The sequence below is a fragment of the Haemaphysalis longicornis genome, unplaced genomic scaffold (assembly GCF_048455015.1).
Source record: "Haemaphysalis longicornis isolate Haplotype H1 unplaced genomic scaffold, Haemaphysalis longicornis Haplotype H1 scaffold_1, whole genome shotgun sequence".
Lineage (NCBI taxonomy): Eukaryota > Metazoa > Arthropoda > Arachnida > Ixodida > Ixodidae > Haemaphysalis > Haemaphysalis longicornis.
In genome coordinates, this window is record NW_027526203.1 from 92997051 (window position 1) to 93019833 (window position 22783).

Here is a 22783-nt window from a genome sequence, read left to right on the forward strand (position 1 = left end):
AGGTGAGAGGCTATAAGAGTGGTAAGGCAGAGTGAGCTAGGATCCGTGGAGCTCCCTGTGTGATAGACCGCATAGCCAGAGAATTACGTCCGGGGGAGGGTAGGGCGAGTTTGAATAAATGTTCTAAGAGAAGAGCGTTTCTGTTTGAGACCCCGGCAGTTCCATTGCCACACTGAGATAACAAAGGATGGGGAGGGAGAGATGGATGCTTGCCCATTAGTCGAATTTGTCGGAGCTGATGTCGACATCCTCAGTGTCGGTGGTGGAGCTGTGCAGATGAGCGGGGCGTTTTCCAGCGCTGCCGGAGTCGGCGTCCAAGTAAGTCGAGGCGGGAGCTATGATGAGGCGCGGGTCATTGTCCAGTCTTGCGACACTGGGCGTCTTCCACTCGTTGCAGGCGCTCTCCTAGGGCGTCAACAGCCTGGATGAGCTCCACTAGCAATGGAAACATATCGGCCACTTGAAAGTGAACATTTCGACAGACTTCTGTCTGGTTGGGAAGTTACTGAACTGAGATTTAATTAGGCTCCAACCAATGCAAATGCAAAAGGGCAAAAAACCCGACGTTTCGAAGCCGGCTCGGCTTCTTCTTCAGGGGTGACAGTGGCCACGCTGCGGCACGTAATCCGTGTGTGTACACCAAGGGGGAGAGTGCCAAGCGAGCGATTAACATTCCCAGGTGTGCGTTGAATATGCCACGATTCGAGGAAAAGCCGCTTCCTCCAGTTCGTTTCCCTTTCGAGGATGGCCGTTCCGGGGAAGTCAATTTTGTGGTCGGCCACTTCACAGTATTCGGCGACTGCGCTGCGAACTCTATTCTGTTTCCGGACGTCGTTCTTGTGTTGCCTAATCCTCTCCGGCAGGTTTTTGGTTTCACCGATGTACGAGGCGTTGCACCCCGCGCACGGAATGCGGTAGACGACCCCGGGTGCCTTCTCTATTGTCAGCCGGTCTTTGGGGCGGGGGATTAAGCGGCCTATAGTTGTCGAAGGCTTGTGGGCTATGTGTACTCCTACCCCTTTGAAAATGCAGGCCAAGGCCTCGCTTGTTCCTGGGATATACGGCACCGGCACGCGTTTCAGGGGTCCGGCGGTTAAAGTTCTTGGAGAGTTTGTCACCCTCTTCTGCTCTTTGCGGCGGGTCACGAAGTGAATGAACTTTTTCGGGTCGCCGTTTTTCTTGAGGTCTGCAAATACACGGCTTACTTCTTTCGTACGTTCTGATTCGGACGAGCAAATTGCATCAGCTCTGTTAATTAAAGACGACACAACTGAGGGTTTGTGGTTAGTGGCCGGTGTGCGTCGGCTTCCTGTGAACGGAGAACACCAGGCCCCTGCCTCCTCTTGTCACTTGGGCGTCAAGAAAGGGAATGGAGCCGTCTCGTTCACATTCAACCGTGAACTGGATGGCGGGGTGAACTGAATTTAGGCGTTTTTTCAGGCTGTCAACTGCGGAGGTCTTCACTATGCAGAAGCAGTCGTCTACATACCGAAGAAAAAGTTTTGGTTTCGGCCAGAAGGAGCTCAAAGCCTTCCCTTCCACGTGTTCCATCGTCAAGTTAGCCATTGTTACAGAGATGGCGGCCCCCATTGCGGTTCCAGTTTGTTGGTTGAAAATTTGCCCATTATGCGAAAAATATGTGCTGGCCAAGCAGAACTCGAGTAGGCGGCATATCTTGTCAGCAGTGAGCGGCGTCCTTTCGTTTAGGGTTGCGTCATTTTCGAGGGCAGTTCGGGCCGTGGATACAGCCAGCGGTACAGGAACACTAGTGAACAATGACACGACGTCGAACGAGACCAGGCTCTCGTCTTCGTCAATGCGCACCTGTGACGCAAGTTGCACGAAGTGGCTGGAGTTGCGTACATGAGTCGCTGTCTTCCCGGCGAGGGTGCGGTGCAGGAAATTCGAAAGGGCTCAGCATGGGGATGATGTGAAGTCTACGATCGGGCGAAGGGGGATGCCAGGTTTGTGGATCTTCGGTAATCCGTAGAAACTAGGTGCGGAGCCGTTTCGACAGATCAAGCGAAGGTATAGAATTTTTTGTTCCGGGTGGTTCTTGAAAATCGCCGCGAGTAACTTGTTCAGCTGCGTCTGCGTTTGGTTTGTAGGATCCCTCTTTAACTTCGTATACGCATCTCCATCCAAGAGAGCCGAAACCTTCCGGTCGTAGTCCTGGCAGTCTAACACCACCGTCGAGTTGCCCTTGTCGGCAGGTAGGATGACAATGCTTTCGTCTTTTCGAAGTTCCTGGAATGCTCGGTTTTCCTCTGCGGTCAAATTTTTTCCCATTTTAAGCGGCAATTTCGATAGGAGGCCAATCGATTTAAGTCTTATTTCATCTCGGGCGTGCGGCTGTGCTTGTTGAACGGCTTCCTCTACCGCGGCAACGACCTTTGCAAGGGGGGGGGCTCGTAGCCACATTGTAGCTGTGTCCTTTGGCCAGAACAGAAGTTTGCTCTTGACGCAGCTGAACAAGTTACTCGCGGCGATTTTCAAGAACCACCCGGAACAAAAAATTCTATACCTTCGCTTGATCTGTCGAAACGGCTCCGCACCTAGTTTCTACGGATTACCGAAGATCCACAAACCTGGCATCCCCCTTCGCCCGATCGTAGACTTCACATCATCCCCGTGCCGAGCCCTTTCGAATTTCCTGCACCGCACCCTCGCCGGGAAGACAGCGACTCATGTACGCAACTCCAGCCACTTCGTGCAACTTGCGTCACAGGTGCGCATTGACGAAGACGAGAGCCTGGTCTCGTTCGACGTCGTGTCATTGTTCACTAGTGTTCCTGTACCGCTGGCTGTATCCGCGGCCCGAACTGCCCTCGAAAATGACGCAACCCTAAACGAAAGGACGCCGCTCACTGCTGACAAGATATGCCGCCTACTCGAGTTCTGCTTGGCCAGCACATATTTTTCGCATAATGGGCAAATTTTCAACCAACAAACTGGAACCGCAATGGGAGCCGCCATCTCTGTAACAATGGCTAACTTGACGATGGAACACGTGGAAGGGAAGGCTTTGAGCTCCTTCTGGCCGAAACCAAAACTTTTTCTTCGGTATGTAGACGACTGCTTCTGCATAGTGAAGACCTCCGCAGTTGACAGCCTGAAAAAACGCCTAAATTCAGTTCACCCCGCCATCCAGTTCACGGTTGAATGTGAACGAGACGGCTCCATTCCCTTTCTTGACGCCCAAGTGACAAGAGGAGGCAGGGGCCTGGTGTTCTCCGTTCACAGGAAGCCGACGCACACCGGCCGCTAACCACAAACCCTCAGTTGTGTCGTCTTTAATTAACAGAGCTGATGCAATTTGCTCGTCCGAATCAGAACGTACGAAAGAAGTAAGCCGTGTATTTGCAGACCTCAAGAAAAACGGCTACCCGAAAAAGTTCATTCACTCCGTGACCCGCCGCAAAGAGCAGAAGAGGGTGACAAACTCTCCAAGAACTTTAACCGCCGGACCCCTGAAACGCGTGCCGGTGCCGTATATCCCAGGAACAAGCGAGGCCTTGGCCCGCATTTTCAAAGGGGTAGGAGTACACATAGCCCACAAGCCTTCGACAACTATAGGCCGCTTAATCCCCCGCCCCAAAGACCGGCTGACAATAGAGAAGGCACCCGGGGTCGTCTACCGCATTCCGTGCGCGGGGTGCAACGCCTCGTACATCGGTGAAACCAAAAACCTGCCGGAGAGGATTAGGCAACACAAGAACGACGTCCGGAAGCAGAATAGAGTTCGCAGCGCATTCGCCGAACACTGTGAAATGGCCGACAACAAAATTTACTTCCCCGGAACGGCCATCCTCGAAAGGGAAACGAACTGGAGGAAGCGGCTTTTCCTCGAATCGTGGCATATTCAACGCACACCTGGGAATGTTAATCGCTCGCTTGGCACTCTCCCCTCGGTGTACACACACGGATTACGTGCCGCAGCGTGGCCACTGTCACCCCTGAAGAAGAAGCCTAGCTGGCTTCGAAACGTCGGGTTTTTTGCCCTTTTGCATTTGCATTGGTTGGAGCCTAATTAAATCTCAGTTCATATCGGCCACTGTTTCGGGGGCAGGGACAGGGATGCGGCAAGTGGCGGTGGACTGAGGCGCTGCCAGGGCTGTGCGCTAGATGGGTGTCCAGTGATCGGGGATGATTGGTTGGCGCTCCTTGCTCACATTGGTGCACTGGGACGTCGCTTGTGTCCCCGGCTGACCTGGCAGCGGCCAGTGGAGATGACCGTTGTGTTTGGGTGCTAGGTTCTTCCTTCCTTTGGATGAGGAGCGTTGACATACTTTGGAGCGCGAACGGGACCGGTGGCCTGAAGCGTGCTTTGTACGGAGGGCCTGGATGCGTTTCTTAGCTTGTTGGGCCACGACAGCGTCGGCTTGCTGGTGAGTGGGGCAGTCGGTCGAGGTGCTGGCGAGGCCCCTTCCAAAGGCGGCTTGGGCGCGCAGTCATGTGTCGTCGTTGGGGTCAAGTTGGTGATGTGGCAAGGAGCACCCAGGACAGAGCCGGGTGGTGTGTGGCAAGGGGCAAACGTCCTGCTGGCAGCGGGTACATAGCTGTGCCTTTGGCCAGTGCGGGTAACTCGGGTAGCAGCCGTGCGGTAAATGACGTAACTTGGTAGCGCCCTCCATGCGAGCGGCCAGGAAGCGGGCAGGCGCGGTTTGGACGAGGCACTCCGGAGAAGCCTCGCGAGGCCGAAGGTGGACAACGTCGAGTGCCAGGCTGGTGGGCTGTGGTTCGTATGCCGGTGAGGTTTTTGGCGGGAAGCAGCTCCACGACGGTCACTTGCGGTCAGTTGTGTGGAAGAAGTAATGCATTCGGCGATGGCGTAGGTGCCACATTGGGATCCCTGTCTTTAGGTTCAGGCGTGGACGTCGGGAGCGGTGGACCTCTATCTACTGTCTTCAGGAGGTGCACTCATCGTCGTGAGGGCAAGCAGCTTCTGCTGCGGCAGCATCTGAACAGCGTTGTGTGAAGGCTCGAGACGGGCGGACAGCCGTACCTGGCGACTTCCTGTACAGGATGACACGCTTGGGCGACCGTCCAGAGGACAGGAGCGCTGTGCCAGGCGGAAATTCTTCACTCTTCCAGGCTCCAAAGGTGGGGGCCAAGCACCTCCAGGGAGTCTAGCAAATCATTATTTTAGAATGCCCCGACTTTTCCATGTTTTCACGGACAATGTCAGGTTAAATTCCCTGACTGCTACAGAGGTGGCAGTATATCTAACGTCATTAATGTAGAACACAAATCACTGTTTTATTTACAGAGAGCAACTTAATCACCACAAATCAAGGTTGCTTGCCAGAGTGTCTGTTATTCCACAAGGTCTATGCAAACACAAATCTGCTCTGTCGGCCACTGCACACGGGTTCTCAAAGCACAATCTCTTACTTTTTTTTTCTGCTTCCATTAGCGATTCACTAAGTAGCATGGTTGTCGGCAAGGAGATGCCCCTCCCAGCCCACCCTCGTCCCCTTCCTCCCACAGTGCTCATGCTCGGCAGACCCCCTTTTTTCTTGCTCTCAACGTCCGACTCCACCAGTGTTCTTCTCCGGCAATTGCTCTCCAAAGACCCTGTAGGAATGGCGAACCATCTCGTCAGTAATATCAACTCTCCTGCTCCCAACACAAGCATCAGGTGCTATGAGCGGGTCTTCTTTGTGGCTTTCAACGAGGCATTCTTTGCTCACTGCGAGGAATCTTTCTACGGCAGCATTGCCATGAGACGAGCATAGGATGATCGTGATATAGCCCAGCCTCTGTTCGTTCCTGCGCACTGCGAGGACCGTTTTGAACGAGCCCAATCTAGCTGGCAAATTCTGAAATAGTCGGGATCGTCCAGTAGAGATTAAAGGGGCCCTAAATAGGCTTCTGAAGGTCGCCATTTCAATCGTGCAATCGCTAGAGTACCCCTTCACGACAATGTATACCTCCAATGTATTACACCTGCGCGTAAAGCAGGGGCCGCACAAACACGCAACAAAGATCCTTGCTTTCTTTCCTTGCTCACCTGCCGCTTCCTTGCCGCCCCACTGCCGCGCTCTGCCGTGCGACAGACTGCTCGTGACGCTCCCTGTGACGCACGAAGCTCTGAACAGTATGGCTGCGCTATTGGTGGGCCCGGCTACATGCTGTAGCCAATCAGCGTTCCCGGCTCTGGGGGAAACGCGGTTGCGCGCGGCGCTCCTGCACCGGCGGCACGGGCGAATGTAGATCGTCGCCATCCATTACACGAGCTTAGCCAATTTTGTAGGTATAGCACGTCGTTTACAAGGTATGCATAACGCTGAAAAACACGGAGTGTCTCTGCGGGCACAAACGCCCGCTACATGCGCGACCGCGGCAAGCATCTGCCTGCACGGTCGACAAGCAGCCCACTGTGTGGTGTATGCACGATACGGCATACACCGCAGCAGCTAAAACTTGTCACCGCCCGCCAGAGCGGGACTATATTGCTGAAAATCAGTTTGCAAATACGTGAAAGGGGTGATAGTGCAGTGAAAGACTGTGCGGGGGTCGTCGTCGTCGCGGCCTCACAAAAGAGTGACTGGATAACTGCAGCGATGCTAAGCCTTTTCCCAGGCTTCGGAGGAACCAGTTCACCGCGACAGCACCACATGCCGAAACGCTAGCGAGCTGCTATAGTCGTCGGTGGCAATCTTCAATTATTGTCGTTAGCAAGCATGTTGTGTTTGGAAGCCCCCTATCTGGCCTTCCAGCGCTCGTTTCCGCTATTATAAAACTGACGTGCCGACGCGGGCACAGCCGGTGCGAGGGGCCGTTCAATGCGGGCCGGCCACCGACCGACCCCGCTAAGCGGTAGCGGATGTAGTAGGCGGAGCTTGGCCGTCGTCTGCGAAAAAAAAAGAAGCGTGACGTACCGCCGAGCGGAGCCAATGGCTGCGCGCATCTCGAACCAACCGTTTCTCTAGGTGGTCTTGCGCCTGGTTGGTGACGTCACCGCTTCCACAGTGCTTTGGAGGTGCGGTGAAATAGGAAATGCACCAGGCCTTGTTGCGGGCCCTTTTTAATGAACGATAACTCGGCTACTACTGAACGCTTTTAAACCATTTTTGCGGCAGGACGTTCTTTGGATAGTACTCCAACGATTGCGCACATAAAATTGCAACCTTTGGAACCCTGTTTAGGGCCCCTTTAAAAGAGCACCTTTTTCCCAACGACACTGCCAGTGAAGCGACTTCGCTTCTAAAAACCCGATGAAAACAACGCCGATGGAAGGTTCCATCTAGAGCCACGGAATAAGCTATGGCTCTCATCCACTGCCTCTAGTTCCATTGTTCCAGAAACACGACTGAGGACAAAAACAACAAAAGTGTAAACCCAGCATATGCAGCGTGCACTGCTCAAGGTTGCCAAGTCTCCGCAGGGATCAAGGCCAAGCGTCCACCCTGGAGCTGCTTCCCCACTGGCTTGGATTTGATTTGTCCATGTTGGCTGTTTCCTTTGCATCGGTTCAGGTGAGAAGAGTTCCCGCTCCCCTTGGGAGATTTTAGCCCTCATTTATCTGCCAGCAAGACGTCAAGTCTTGGTGCACTCTATGAAGTTTTTGGGTCATTTTCCCTGACTGCGTTCACTTTCCCACAATATTCCCCGATTTTTCCCAAGACAAGATTTGACTGACAATTCCTAACTCGCAGTTGCGTGTCTCCGATGACGCAGCGGAGGGCCACTGTGTATGCCTCGGCTAGCGAACGTCACGATTCTAAGTGGTGCTGGCAGGCTGACCTGACCCATTCTACTGCCGACAATGTGGCAGAAGCATGTTGTGCCGATTCCTGAGATGCCCAACCAACAGTAACCTTGGATGCTGCCACACATGTTGTTGCACATGGTTTGAACTCAAACACTGGACGTCGTCGTCCAATCCCATCGCAAGACGAGTATGCGTCACTGCTGTGGGTTGCTGCGGCCGCCGCAAATGTTCTTTTTCAGGCTTCGTAAACGGCCTTATCGACCAGATAAAGCTTGACCCCGTTAACACTGCTGGTGCGTGAAAAAGTCGCCATTACTGTGGACTTGCCAGTGTGGGCACAAACCGTGGCTAGCTAGGCTCCCTCACCCCAGTTCACAGCAAGACGTACAAAGGGCCCAGGGCGCTGTCAAAGTGGCCACCCACTGGCCTGGCCCTACCTTGGAGATTGGCGTGACGACCAGCGAGTCCATGCCCGTGCGGGCGTTGTAGCTGTTCTGCTTGCAGAAGCCCGGGTCGACCACGTAGACGATGCCGTCGATGGTGAGCGACGTCTCGGCAATGTTCGTCGCCAGCACCACCTGCGTGCGGGACGGGCAGCCGCTGCAGCAACAGGGGCATGGCCGAGGCCCCCCTGGGAGGCTGCGGCCGCGGGCAGCACTGCACGCTGAACCGTGCCACAACAGCAGACTTCTGCTGTCGCAAGAGTGCCGACTGGTAAAGGCCACACGAACAGGTGGGCATTTAATCAAGGCCCCGGGTTTCATCCCCCTGCGACACCACGAAGCATGCCCCTGCTGCACTCATTGCTCCTCTTTTCCTCCACAGGAATCTCACCCAAGTGCAGGTAAAGGTTGTAGTGTGTGCTCATATAGACAGATGGCACCACGGTGACCATTGGTGTGTGTGCTACCGATCGAGAGAGGGCACCACTTCCATGGTTGCCCATGTGTATACAGCTGAACCTCGTTATAAGAGACACTGATGTAAGAGACAAATGGGTATAAGAGGCACTATTCACCCACATGGTTGGCTTCCCTATCTCTCCCATTAAATTGACCTCTTTTATAACAGACATTAGATGTAGAAGATTGGTTATAAGGGACAAGTCATCCTTGAAGTTTAATCAATAATCTAGCTTGTAACAGACATTTTAACTTCAGATGCAGTGCCACCAGTCACTAATTGCAGTTGCTTCCATTGTGGAAACACAGGTGGACGACAGACGCCTGCAGTCGCTATTTATTATAACTTCAGCAAACACAAAGTGGTTCAGTCAGCTATGAAATGACAATGAGAAGCCCTGCCAACGGAAATGCAACTGACAGAAGTGGTTGAAGCTCACTGCCAACCATTGGATGGAGCGCGATCACACATGCGGGCTCTCCCACTCGCGTAGCTCCCAATCAAGAAGCACTGCAGACGTTGAGTCCTGCAAGCGTAATGAATAGCCTGAGCACACAGCGGAAGAAGCTGTGCGCTCTGGCTATTCATCAGGCTTGTGAACTCAACATCTACGATTCATCTTCCACAAACAAGGAAAGGAAAAAAAGCTTGTAGAATTGGTTGTAAAAAACAGTGTAAATACAGTCATGAAGCAAACGAAGTTTCATAAATTCTGGGGCCAAACATTAATTAGAATGAATCTTCTGAAGCATGCTGTAGCGTTCTTTTGAGCTTATTTTAGTCATACGGTGCCCACATTGAACTAGGGTCTGATTAGTAAGTGAAAACATGGTTCCATGCTTATAAGAGACATCTCGTATAAGAGACAGAAACTGCTCCCCGGTACGTGTCTCTTATAAAGGGGTTCAACTGTATATAGAAAGCTGAATAAAGCATGGGAGTCAGTTGTTTGTTACCGGCGTGGTGTGCGTTCGTGATTAGCCAGGCGCGTGCTGTGGAAGTACGCCCCGCAACAAAGGTCTTGCTGCTAAGCGTCGAGATTTAGCCGTCTACATGGTACGGGGGCTGACATTTTTTTGTTTCAACTTTGGTAGCTTTCATACATATACATCTGATCTGTTGCACTAACGTTGCTAGATTTCACACCTTACCTACCAGGACATCAAACTTATGACTGCATGCACTTGATGATGATTTCAGGTTTAATGGCGCAAGGCCGACAAAGAGCGCCATGACAATCGTGAATGAGATAAGAAATATTTGCAATAAAGGCACTAGATTAAAATTTTTCAAAGAGAACTGGTGTATAGGACCATATTAAAACATAATGAGTATACCAAGAGAAAGGGTGCCTATACAGGGTCAGGCACCTCGGGTGTAAAGCCTCAGGTTCCGCCATTGTTTTGCAACACGTCATGAGCACAGGTGAGGTTATGGGCAGTAAGATATGTGTTTTAAAAAATCTACGTCCGCAAGGTAGCTAAAAACTTTTTTGTAAGAGAACATGGGATGGTCTGCAAGAAATAATGAAGGGTGCCAGGGAATATTATACGTGTGAACTTCATTAAAGTGACGTTTCCTTTCAATGTTGCACATCTTGCATTCAATAAGCACATGAAGGACAGATAGCTGCCCCACCCCCCCTCGATGACACCGTGGCTTGTTTGTGTCAGTCAACAGGCTTGAATGTGTGATGTGTGTGTGGCGGACTATAAGTCTGCATAAGGCCACTCCTATTGATCCAGCATGCTTCTCAGAAGGAGGCTTTTCAATTTCAGGTTTAATGACGTGTAATTTGTTGCTTATTTCTTCATCCCACTGTTGTTGCCAGTGCTCTCGCAGCTTCCTCCTCACATAAGGTTTGAGGTCTTGATATGGAACCAGCTTAATATATATGCTTTTCACTTCAACGAAATTTTTTGCACGTCCTGTCAATTTTGTTGTAGCGGGATTCGACTGTATAGGCAATCTAGCGGGGATTTTCAAAATATTTGTAAATTTAAGAAATTCGTTACTGTGGGTTTGTAGTAATAAGATGTGACTGTAGAAGTCTGCATACATGTGTTATTGCCAATTGCCCACAGCCTCCCCTGAATTCATCGTTGAGAAATTCACATCAAATAAAGAACCGTTTGAAAATTGTGCGAAACCACTTTCTAGGCTCCATGTTGCAGTGTGCCCAATTCTTCTTCAAGGCCGACACTTCTGGAGGAGGCCTCGGAAAATGCTGATTGCTGTATATTCGTATTGGTTCCCTGACAGCATCAGAGATGGCACTGTGGCCTGTTGTTGACATACAACAGGCCCACAAGTGCACTGCCCACGGCGGCGTCCACGCAGGCCACCCCACAAACGCATACTTGACCGCCCACCCACAAAAGCTGTGTCCAAAAAACAACCCACCTGAGCTAACGTTAGCGCCAACACCCACCGCACACAATTTGTCATCTGACTTAAAAAGCAACATGGCGAGGGCTTAGGGACACACGGTTACAATCAAATGACACAACTACTGGTGCTGTACGCCAATGGCACGCAGAACACGGCTGTCGCGGCACTCCAAATGATATGTGCCAAGAGGAGGAAGAAAAGGAAAAGGAGTCGTCCGCACTCTTCATGGACACAAAGAAAGGCGTGCCCCTCTAGTTCAGGCCTTCAGTTGCAGTGCTGCCTAGCGCAAGGTTGATGAAGAAGACGTTCTCAAGCGGCGTCCCGGCTGCTCTACGCTGCATCCGTACAAAAGCGTCAGCATTGTAAATGCACGCTGCTGTGCAAAGTGGCGGGCATCATCACACAGGACACGGTGCCAGCCGCGCTCAGGCGCAAAGTTCTAACCTGGGGCACAGAAACGTACCTCGTACATGGGGGCATCCATCCCGTGACACTGCATCGCCTTCACGTGCCCATCTCGTTATCCTCTCCCTGTGCCTTCCGTTTTTGCCAGCCACCGCTGCTGCACAAGGTGCTTGCAAGAGAGACTGGTTGCCCACCCGATAAGAAGAAAAACGGCCTCAGTGAGCTGCAGAATCCATGCTTCAATTAAGCTCACCGAGGCTAGCACTTGTGCCCCTGCTCAAGTGGGAAAACACGTGGTTCGCCTACATGCAGCAGCAGCTCAAAATGCAGGCACTTTCTGCGTGAGATGACGAGTCGAAACCGGGTCAGTTCAAGGGACACTGGAGTGAACTGGTCAAGCCTGCGTGTACTGGCTCAAGGTATTTTGTGCGGGCCATACCAGGAATACACAGCCACGAAGTTAGCAGCTCAGAATCGAGGAATGCCAGGCTACGAACCGTAACAGCAGCCAGAGCAGCGTGACCTCGTCACAGGACAGAAATCTCGCCTGTCGGCCTGTGGGGGGGCCAGGCCAGTGCTCGCTCACCTTCCTGGCTCCCGTGGGCGTGGGCTCGAAGATCTTGGCCTGCAGCTCGGTGGGCAGGTTGGCGTAGATGGGCAGGATCACCAGCTCCCGGATCTTGGAGCCCAGCTTGCGCGTCCGCTCCTGCAATCAGGGGCGACCGGGCACCTCGCAAAGACTTTCGAGCCAGGGCCAGGCGCGCTACAAGGGAGGCTGAAGCGTGCGCGAGTGCGACAAACACAGACGAGCCCTGGTGAAAGCAGACGTGAGAACAGGGCCATCTCAATTAGTGCCATCGCAAAGTGGCAGGGATTTGAAGAGCCGATGTGAAAGTGACGCAGCTTTGGAGCAAGCACGTGGTGTGCCAAGTTGTCCGACGCTCACAACTGCCCGGCAGCAGTGTCGGGTTGGCTGTGTACACCACCAAACATTTCGGAAGGACCACAACTGTGCAGGAAAAGGCTGTAGAGGGCGCTACGTGCCACTGTGGTGACCAATAAAGGTGTGCGTCATTCGTTCTGCTAGCACTGCTCCAGGCACTGGTGCTTGCGCGGCTAGCGCAGCCGTCAGCACACATTCCCCTACAAAGGCGACAGTGACACGGCACTGTGAAGCACTAAGACGATGCCAGCTTTCAGATGCAATCAGCGAAAAGTAGTGATTGACTGATTGATTGTGCTATCCAACGCGCCGTAGTCGGGGGCTCCTATGGATTAATTTTGGCCACCTGTAACGTGTGCTGAAATCTCGAACACCCGGGCGTTTTTGCTTTTGGCCCCCACCAGAAAAGCTGCCGCCGCCCCTGGGAGTTGAGCCCGTGTCCTTGTGCTCGGCAGTGCAACGCCTCAGCCGCTGAGCCACTGCGGCAGGTGTGTGAAAAATAGTGGAACTGTGGCTGTTGCAGGGCGTACTTCCACAGCACGCGCCCGGCTAACCACGAACACACACCACGCCAGTGACGGGCAACTGACCCCGAGGCTTTATTCACCTTTGAATGTATACACATGGGCAACCGTGGAAGTGGGGCCCTCTCTCGGCCGGTAGCACACACACCAATGGTCGCCGTGGTGCCATCTGTCTATATGAGCACACACTACAGTGGCTATGCGACACTTTGGTGCTCACTTTGTTGTTGGCATCCAAATCTCACATTAGAGAGTTTTAGCAGTACGTATGCTCCGTTCGTTACGTTCGTTACGTTGCTACCGGGTTTACCGGGACCCGACTGCGCATGCGCCATTTGTTCCGTACGCCACCGGCGTCTCTCCCGGCGCTCTGCTTCCGTGTTACCGTATCCGGAGCCCGCAACCGGCTTGCTCGGGTGTTAGAAACTTTAGGCTTAGCGTCCTGGCGAATATTTGATCGCCGCTATCTGTGAAACTGCGAATGACACTCCGTAACACAACGTTTCACCTCACTATCATCCCCTTTCTCGCATGTGAAACTTTATTTGAGCTACAACTGCCGTGAGCGACCGGTGACCGAGACATCTGCGTAGCCTGTTTCGATGCTTCCGAGGCAGGTATCGCCATCTCTCGGCCACTCGCCGCACCGCGCGCCGCGGCATCCATGGCCGGTCAGCATATGCTTGCATCGCGGCAGATATATCTGATCGCCGCTTTTAAAATAAGCCCCGAGAACAATCCCTAGCACAATTTTTCACCACACTAACACCTACTTTCTCGCAGGTGGAACTTCGTTTTAGTGATCAGATTGATTTGGAAGAACAGCGACAAGCGGTTGCTACCGTGGTCTGCGCCGGTTCGAGCCGCTGAGTGTGCCGAGCTGGCAGGCGCGACCGGCGTGTGCGCGGACTGTTTCCGATGCAGAAAACGCTTCACGATTGCCTGCTTTATCCATTTCTTGCGTACAAACCCGCGGAATCTACAAATTCAGCTCAGCGATCGTCGTAGTTGACCATGGTGCAAAAGCAGTGGGCGGAGCGGCGCCGACGAGGCATCGCACACCCGCATCGGGCCATGTGTCTCAAATTCACGCGTACGACTAGTCGTGGTGACAGTCGTAACGATCAGTCGCATACGAATCGCGTGTACCAATTGTACATGTGTCTAGCGCTTCAATCGGGCAAGGCCAAGGCCATTCCTCCACGTGAACGGCGCGCGACCATGTCGTCACCTGCGCTCGCTCTGGTGCCGTCGCCGCCACTGCAGCCCCTGCCTCACGATGCGTCCGGCCGAGCGCGATTTATTTTAGATTTGCAATGCTTTAGGGGAAACTGCGTTGTTTATTTACGTATTTTTAGCGTGCGGATTTTTGCAACTACTCGGCTAATCAGCCGTCACACGGAACGAACGGTACGACGCTACGGAGTGCTAAAACACATTTTCCGTCTCACTCTACGGAAAGAACCCGGTACGTACGCGCGCATGCGCAGTCGGGTCCCGGTAAACCCGGTAGCAACGGAACGAACGTAACGAACGTAACGAACGTACTGCTAAAACTCTCTATTAACAGAAGAAAAATCCTTGAACAGCCAAGATCTCTCCATGCGTTGTGCATGCCCATGTCCAATTGAGTTCCACTCAGAGCTCCTCTGAGCCTCGTCGCTTTGCCAGCCAGTGATGCCCACTTTCCCCGTGGCTCCACGCAAAGCCCCCACGGGTTCCCCTCTGCGCGGGCCACCTCTGCACGAAGAGTGCGGCAGCTCTCTCACAGCACTGCCACGCAGCGCTGTCCAACTCCAGGGCATGGCTGTCTCTGCAACTAGTCAAAATAGGCGCTGCCAGTGGCACTCGGGTGAGCACCAAATGTGCCTGAGGTGACGCGCATCCACACAGGGGCCCTTTCTTTTATTGACAACACCGCCACGACAGCGTCTGCGTCTGGCAGAAAATAAAAACAGGCCCCGGCGTCCGTTGTCTGCCCCGCTGCCACCCGATTCTTGGCCGTGTGGTCAGCAGATACAAATACAGTTTTTGCCCGTTACAACGGACCCTCTTAATCCGGTTGCAAAAAATGTCCACTATATCCAAGGGATGGTTTTCCTCGGCACACTCTTGCAATTACGCCAGTCTTCCATCGATTTTGTCTGTGACGCCTTCCTAAATGCTCGCTTCTTTTTGTTCAGACTTCTTTTCGCATCCTGTGTGAACCACGGATCGTTTTTCATTTCTGGAACACAACTACCTTCGATTTGTTTTCACATGTCATGAAATTTAACCCGGTTTTCGTTTGCAGTGCAATTTTCAGAACTGGCTTCGGAGTGGGGTTGTGGCGAAGCAAGACTTCCCCTACAGAAAACCTTCCACAGCTGGTCTCCTTTCGGAGCGCGCGCACAAAAACCTCTCGGGTCGGCGAGAGTGTTCAGAGGCGCGCAGGCGCAGAAGGGGGCTGTCCTGAGACGCGCGGCAGAGGTGGCGACAACGTTCCGCCACAGCACCCGCTCAGGGTTGAGGAAAAACCGCACCTGGCGTCCAAACCGCACCTGGTGTAGGGCGCAGGCCGAGGACGGCGGGAGGCACACTGCGGCTATGCGGTCAAGGCACGTAAGGCCTAGGGAAAAGGTTTGGGCGTGTTGGTTAACAAGCGCTAAATAAAAACACAGGACGAGGAGTGGACGGGAGAAGCGCTAACTTTCGACAGAAAGTTTATTGCAGAACCAGCGCTTATAAACACGTCTGGCCAGCATGAAGAGAGGGGAAAGGAAAGGAAAACAAGGAACACAGTGACGTGCCGCCTACGACAAGAAATCCAACTCAAGTTTCGATAAAGCTGCATGCTGACGCATTGATCCCCCGACCTTGCTATCTCTGCCGCGTCCACAATTTCTCTTGCCAGGCCCGAGCGGTGAAAATACAAGACGGTTGTTTGGTCGCACAGAGGATGACACGGGTTTCCCGAGACACATTTTTTACAGTGGGCAGCCAGCTGGCCGTCGGTGGCAACGCTCCTGACCTTGTTCTTGTGCTCTTGGAGGCGAACGTTTAAGCATCTGCCGGTCTGGCCGATATAGTGTCTGCCACACGCCAGAGGAATCTTGTACCCAACGCTACGTCGGCATTTCACAAAGGCGTCACTGTGCTCGATGGCGCAGATCGGTTTCCGCGCACGCGTGGGACAGCTCAACCTGCTCAAAGCCAAAAGCTTGTTAGGCGCCGTGAACACGACCTTGACCCCTGAACGTTGCCCAATTTTCTTGAGATTATGCGAGATTTTATGCAAGTATGGAATGACAGCTATCCTTTCTTTGTAGCTTTATCGAAACTTGAGTTGGATTTCTTGTCGTAGGCGGCACGTCACTGTGTTCCTTGTTTTCCTTTCTTTTCCCCTCTCTTCATGCTGGCCAGACGTGTTTATAAGCGCTGGTTCTGCAATAAACTTTTTGTTGAAAGTTAGCGCTTGTCCCGTCCACTCCTCGTCCTGTGTTTCTATTTAGCGCTTGTTTTCCGTCTGCTGAAGCGAAGAGTCCTGAAGCGAAGGAGATGCTGGAGTTCGACGTCCGTTTTCCGTGGCTGGTCGTCACGAGAAACAACTCGACCCCATTACCCTTACCACTGACACGTTGGATGTCTGTGTTTGGGTTTGTGGTCGGTACAGATAGCGCAATGCTGTGCCTCAAGGATGTGGCGAAAGTGCTGAACGGCCTCGTAGATGGCAGGAAGCTCTCCTCTCTGCGGTAGGCAGGGCAAGTTGCCTCCCCCGGGACCGTGGCTGTATCGGCGGAGCTTCCAGGGGACGAGGGAGTCTTTGGGCTGGAGGGTTTCTTCGAAAAGAACGCCAAGGGACACCAGAGGCATCGGTGACCAGTCCCAAGGGAGCACCTGGCCTGGGATGAGAGAGCAAGGTGGCGTTGCTCTCTCAGCTTTGCAGTCTTGCAGTCTGAGTCTCAGCTTTGCAGCCTTTGAATGCTTGTGTTAGAGCTGCTGTCCAAGTGACGGATTGGTTGCCACGTAGACCGGCCAAGGCATCGTGAAGAGCAGCCTGGTATGCGGCTGCTTTTGGCAGGAAGCGCCTGTAAGAGTTGAGCATTCCAAAAAAACGGCGGAGGTCCTTTGCTTAGGCCGAGGATAGCTTCTGAGGGCCAGGATGCGATCAGGTCCCTTCGGAAGACACTTGGTGGCCGAGGTGTGCTTTTCTGGACGCTGATGAGCGGGCCGTGGTCGTCGAGACGCTGGAAAAGTTGGCGAAGGTGCTAAAGGTGGTCCTCTCCGTTGCGAGAGAAGACCAGCAGGTCGTCGTGATAGGCGAAGCAGAAATCCAGGCCACGGACAATGTCGTCGATGAAGCGTTGAAAGGTTTGTCCCGCGTTACGGAGGCCAAAACTCATGCAAGGGAATTCGAACGAGCCAAAGGGCATGATGATTGCAGTCTTCGGGATGTCATCCAGGTTGACAGGAATTGGCACACAGGCCTTTACCAGGCCCAAAACTGAGAAGATGGTGCTGCCGTGTAGGCGGTGGGCGAGGTCCTGCATGTGACGAACGGGGTCCCTGTTGAGAGCGCGGTAATCCCCACAAGGTCGCCAGCCGTAGCCATTTTTTGGCACCACATGCAGTGGCGATGCGCAAGGTCCCTCCGAGCGGCGGGCGATTGTGACAAGTGTGTGGCGCCCCCCATCCCTGATATTCGTTGGCCGCTAAGTTCAGTGGCCCCACCAGGCTCGGTGGGCAACCTTGTGTGTGGCCGGGCAATAAACACCTCCGAGGACGGCTGCTCAGGGGTCAGTCACCGTCACCACCAGCACGCTGCATGTCGTCTCTCGGCTGGTTCACGAACGCGGGACTAAATCGTGACAGCGATTCCTTCGTGAAGCATGGCCTGGAACTCAGCTTGAGCGATGCGCAGCAGGCCCGCAGCTAGGCGACGGGTGGGCCGCACTTCTCGAGGGAGCCCACTAGGTCGAGTCAGGTTGGGAAATTCTGCGAGGGGGGCGTGGTACGGCGATTGATCTTCAATGCTGGGCTGTGGGGTGGTCGTACGCTGGCCCCGCCAGGACAGACCTGTTGTGGCGTCCATGAGGCAGTCGTGTCCACAGTCCGGCAGCCGTGATTGGCTCGGCTACGTCGGCGACGACGGAATTCCATGCAAAATCGCGCCGTAGGTTTTTGGGCTGAATGTTCAGGCAGAGTGAGCCGTAGGTCTTAATGCACGAGCGATTCGGCGCACTGAGCTCGAAGGACGTACAAGGACGTTTGTCGTGCAGGAAGGCCCTTGGATAGCAGCAGATGTCGGAGCCGCAGTCGACCAGGAACTGTCGCTTAGTGACTTGGTTGGTGACGAAAATACAACGGCTCCAGGGTGGCAGCTCGCGGCCGTCTCTACGGGCTGCTGGTGGTGTTTTCCTGACCTTCGGCGGAACACGGTGGTTGACATTTTCGGGCCCTGTCGCCGAAGCGACGATGGCAGTAGCAGCGGCCACTGTCATTACGATGCGACGAGTCGGTGTTTCGGTCGTGGCTTTGTGAATGGTTGCAGGTCCGCAACTTCGGGCGTTGGTCCAGGTACCTTTGCATCGCGTGGAGCTGACAATTCATGTCGTCAATACGGCGCACGAGCTCGGGGGTGTGCTGTTGAGCGGGTGGCAGTGATGACCGGGAGACTTTGACAACGCCGTCCGAACCTGGAGAATTGCCTGTACGTGTGAAGGCAGGTGCTGAAGAAACAGGGTTCGGAGGGCGGAGCCGTCGACCCGTGCGTTGCTCGCAAGGGCACGCATGTGACGCAGGAACTGGGATGGCTTGCGGTCACCGAGCTCTTCAGACTGAAGCAGTTGGCGCACTTTCTGGTCTTCCGAAAGCGAAAGCCGACGGATAAGTTCCGTCTGCAGGTGCAGGTTGGAGGGCTTCAGTTGGAGGGCTTGCGAGTGTGGAGCGGGTCTTGGGTGCCAGGGAAAACTGAGCCTCAACTTGCACGAACCACACCTCAGGCGAGTCTGCCCCAAACGGCCGGGTTGGTGGCGGCCGCGTTGGCGGCAACCATGGCGCGAGCCGGCCGGTGAAGAGTCGTCGGGCGAGTGCCGCTCATATAAACTCTGCCAGCATGCCATTCATTCATTTTCTTGCTCTTATCGAACGGTGGTGCGGACAAGGGGCAAGGTGGTCTCCTCCAGGACATTACCAGGTTGAGCGTGAGGCCCAACACTTGGTTCCGCCACGAGCTGTGACATGTGACGGCTGGTACAGCTAACAGTGGTGGAAGTGGACCACTCCATATCGGGGTGATTGAAGTACTTGCCTAAGACGTGATCAAGAGAATCGTTTAGATGTTCCACAACCTTTGGGCCACTATTGAGCGGTCTATAGTGGCCCACGCCTATGACACACGGTACATGTGCCACGCATGCCATAACCCACGTAATTTCAAGGTGCGAGTCGCAAACTGTAACCAAAAAACGTAATTCCTTCCTAATGGCAATAGGCAACCCTCCACCACAACAAGTGGCTTTGTCTTGTCGAAATATCGCGAACTGCGCAGGGAAGCTAAGTTCACTGTTTTCCGTGTCAGCCTTCTGCCACGTCTCCGTGCCAAGAATAACGATTCAAAAAATAGAGCGCGACTTGGACAACGATGGTAAAGAAGGATGACGGGACAAGCGCTCACTTGCAACTAACATTTATTAAGGCATCGTCTCATATTTATACATGAATTATCAGGAGCATGCGCACGCGCACTTCGGTACACTACATGGAACGCATCAACCAGAGAACATGATCAAAGTGACGTTTTCAAAAACTCAAACTCGCTGGCACGCAAAAGCACAGAATTATCGCTGACGCACTTGTTCCATTTCTGCTTAATATAAAACGGTTCCAAGAGCTGTCTCGCCACTGTATTATCGCTCCTGCCGAGAACTCTAATCTGCTTAAAGAAAGGTCTGCATTTTTCCAAAGGACTGACAGGCCTGCAATCTTCGCAATGTGCGGGTAAATGCGCGCGCGTATCATTGTTAAGAGAAGAACTATGCTCGTGTGCCCGGTCATTCACACATCTGCCCGTCTGGCCGATGTAGGCCTCCCCGCATGAAGGCGGTATCTCGTAGACTACCCCGACGTCACAGGGCACAAAGCGCTTGGCATGCTTCTTTTCGCACTTCTTTGGTTTGGGCTTGCCGGAAATTTGCACACACAGGCGGCCAAGTTTTTGTGGAGCAGAAAACACCACCGGCACTTGGTACCGTTCTGCCACTTTCTTCAGGTTGTGCGCAACTCTATGTATACAGGGCAGAACAACAGGCTTCGCCTTAGGTTGTTCTGGCCGCTTCGCACCTACTTGGCCTTCGGCTTTCCGCAGCAAGGCTTCGGCAGCACCCACCGAGACATAGCTCGGGTAACCGGCCGACAGAAGTCGCTTCACTTGAGAGCCAGAGCTCTCTTGAACGGCATGGGCACAGGAGGCCTTCTTCAGTGCAGACTCTCGAGCCAGAGACGCTGTGGCCCTTTTAGCAGTCTTTGAACGAGACGATGAAAATGGCAGAAGCTGTTTACGGGCACATGGTCGGCTGAAAACTTAAAATTAACACCTAAAAACTGCAGGGTGTCATCACTGGGAACCTCGTGTGTAAATGCAAGACCCTTCCCATGGCAGCTAAAATCCCTTCTGCGGTTGCAATGTAGTCAGGTGAACACTGTTTTCCTAACTTTCTTTAACGCCCTTCTTTACCGTCGTTGTCCAATCATAATGCACCAACTTGCCCCACAGATTTGCTTAATGAAGCCAAGAATAACATCGGCATTGCACGTGCACATAAGGGCTTCCGGTGGATTTCTATTTATTTCTTTATTTATATCCATACCCTAAGGGCCTGTGGGCATTACATAGGGGGGGACTAAATTATACACAGATAAAATCAGTTCTTGGCAACACAGTTCAAAAAAATCAACCACATGAACAACAGAACAGGAACTACAACACTAAGAAGGAAAAAAAAAAAAACATTTTAGGCACAAGAAGCGCCGAACAGCGGAAATGCAGATATGAAACCATAAAAAAAAAAAAAAGTAGCATCATAAATACCGTATTTATTCAAATATAAGGCGAGGTTTTTTCCCAAAATGTGCGGTCTCAAAGTCATAACTCGCCTTATATTCGAGGCTCAGTATCCCAATATGCCGATTTTGGTGTGACAGTTTTGGTTTCCACCATCCAACCATTTCCAAGCTTCCAAAAGAGCCCGATGACACTGTTGGAAATGTAACGAAGAGATTCCAGAATAAAACGCATCAAATTTTACACAAACGCAGGTTGCAGGTAGTAATTACCGAGTTTCGGCAACTGCAAGGCTATTGAATAGTTCGCGATACAGCAGAGGCCATGGCAGCAGGCACCTTCGACCATGTCAACGAGCTGAGTCAGCAGTAGCCGTTCCAAGCCAGTAGTAGCCGCAAAGCTTGTAAACAAGTTGGGACGCCATTTTGCATTTTTTGTTAGAGCCCTCGGAGTCCCTGCTGGAAGATTTTCTTTCTCTGTGCTTGTTTCATGCGACCAGCGAAATGGCGAGTCGTCGTTGCCACTATGATGCAGCCTTCAAGAGGAAAGTCATAGCAGAGGCAGAAGTCACTGGAAACTGCGCGGCAGGGCGAAAGTTTGACGTTCCCGAAAACAACGTGCGTCGTTGGCACAAACAAAAGATGTCGCTCTTAGCATGTGCCGCGACGAGGAAGGCTTTCTGTGGCCCACGAAACGGAGCGTTTCCCGAAGTGGAAAAAATGCTGACGGACCTCGTCAAAGAGAGATGAGGCCGCGGTTTGGCAGTTACTACCAACATTGTGCAGATGAAGGCGTGCGAAATCGCGAGAGAGCGTGGCTTCCCGCTCTCAAGTTCAAAGCCCTCCGGGGCTGGGTGCAGAAGTACATGAAGAGGGCCGGGCTTTCGTTGCGAAGGCGGACCTCCGTGATGCAGATGTTGCCAGGAGACTATGAAGAAAAACTAATTTCCTTTCAAACATATGTTATTGGCCTGCGACACGACCACGACTTCCTACTCGGGCAGATTGGCAATGCCGACGAAACTCCGATTTTTTTTGACATGCCGTCGGCCCAGACCATTCACCAAAAAGGTGATCGCCAAGTTAGCCTGCGCACTACAGGCAACGAGAAGGCTCGGATAACCGTGATGTTAGCCTGCACCGCCGATGGGCGGAAGTTGCCCCCCTTCATCATTCTGAACAGAAAGACACAGCCAAAGAACGAGGTGTTCTCGCAGAACGTCCACATTCGCTGCCAGGAGAAAGGGTGGATGACGGAAGAGCTTTTTCGTGACTGGATAAAGTCGGTGTGGAGCCGGAGACCAGGGGCACTTTTCGCCCGGAGGTCAATGCTGGTGATCGACGCCTTCCGCGGGCACCTCACGGAAGGTGTAAAGAAGAAGCTCATGGACAACCAGACGGAGCTGGTTGCATTCCGGGGGGCATGACGAGTCAACTACAGCCGCTTGACGTTTGCCTTAACAAGCCCTTTAAGGCACACGTCAGATGGCTGTACAACGAATGGATGGCGTCTGACACTGTGGCCCTGACGCCGTCGGGACGTCTGAAGCGGGCGTCCCCGCCTATGCTCGCCCAGTGGGTGGTCGACGCTTGGGCAGCGATCCCCGAAGCCATGGTTGCGGCATCGCTCCGCAAGTGCTGCATTTCAAATGCTCTTGACGGCGCCGAGGACGATGACCTCTTCGAGTGCGCAAGTGACAAGGAAGATCCAGATACCACCACCTCTGAAGACAGTTTCTAAGTTGCACTTCCATCTCTCTCCGTTGTGTGCAGATAGTTCATGAATACTTGGTGTCTGCTTGGCTTAAAGGTAAGGAATTTAGTTGCCTTTTTTCTTTTGTTATTTCGCCTTATATTAGT

General features: G+C 53.0%; 1 protein-coding gene across 3 annotated transcripts in view; it reads right to left on the bottom strand.

Moving 5' to 3' along the window:
- The window catches only part of L(2)37cb (DEAH-box helicase 16 lethal (2) 37Cb), a 148466-nt gene that overhangs the window by 40573 nt on the left and 85110 nt on the right, over nucleotides 1–22783 (bottom strand). For 2 of the 3 annotated variants that reach the window (XM_077705767.1, XM_077705747.1), the window contains exons 16-17: nucleotides 12003–12122; nucleotides 8155–8295 (exon numbers count right to left, since the gene is read on the bottom strand). In XM_077705767.1, the coding sequence (XP_077561893.1) occupies nucleotides 8155–8295; nucleotides 12003–12122 (261 nt within the window). The remainder of the gene's footprint in view (nucleotides 1–8154; nucleotides 8296–12002; nucleotides 12123–22783) is intronic. The other variant, XM_077705757.1, reaches the window with a different exon arrangement.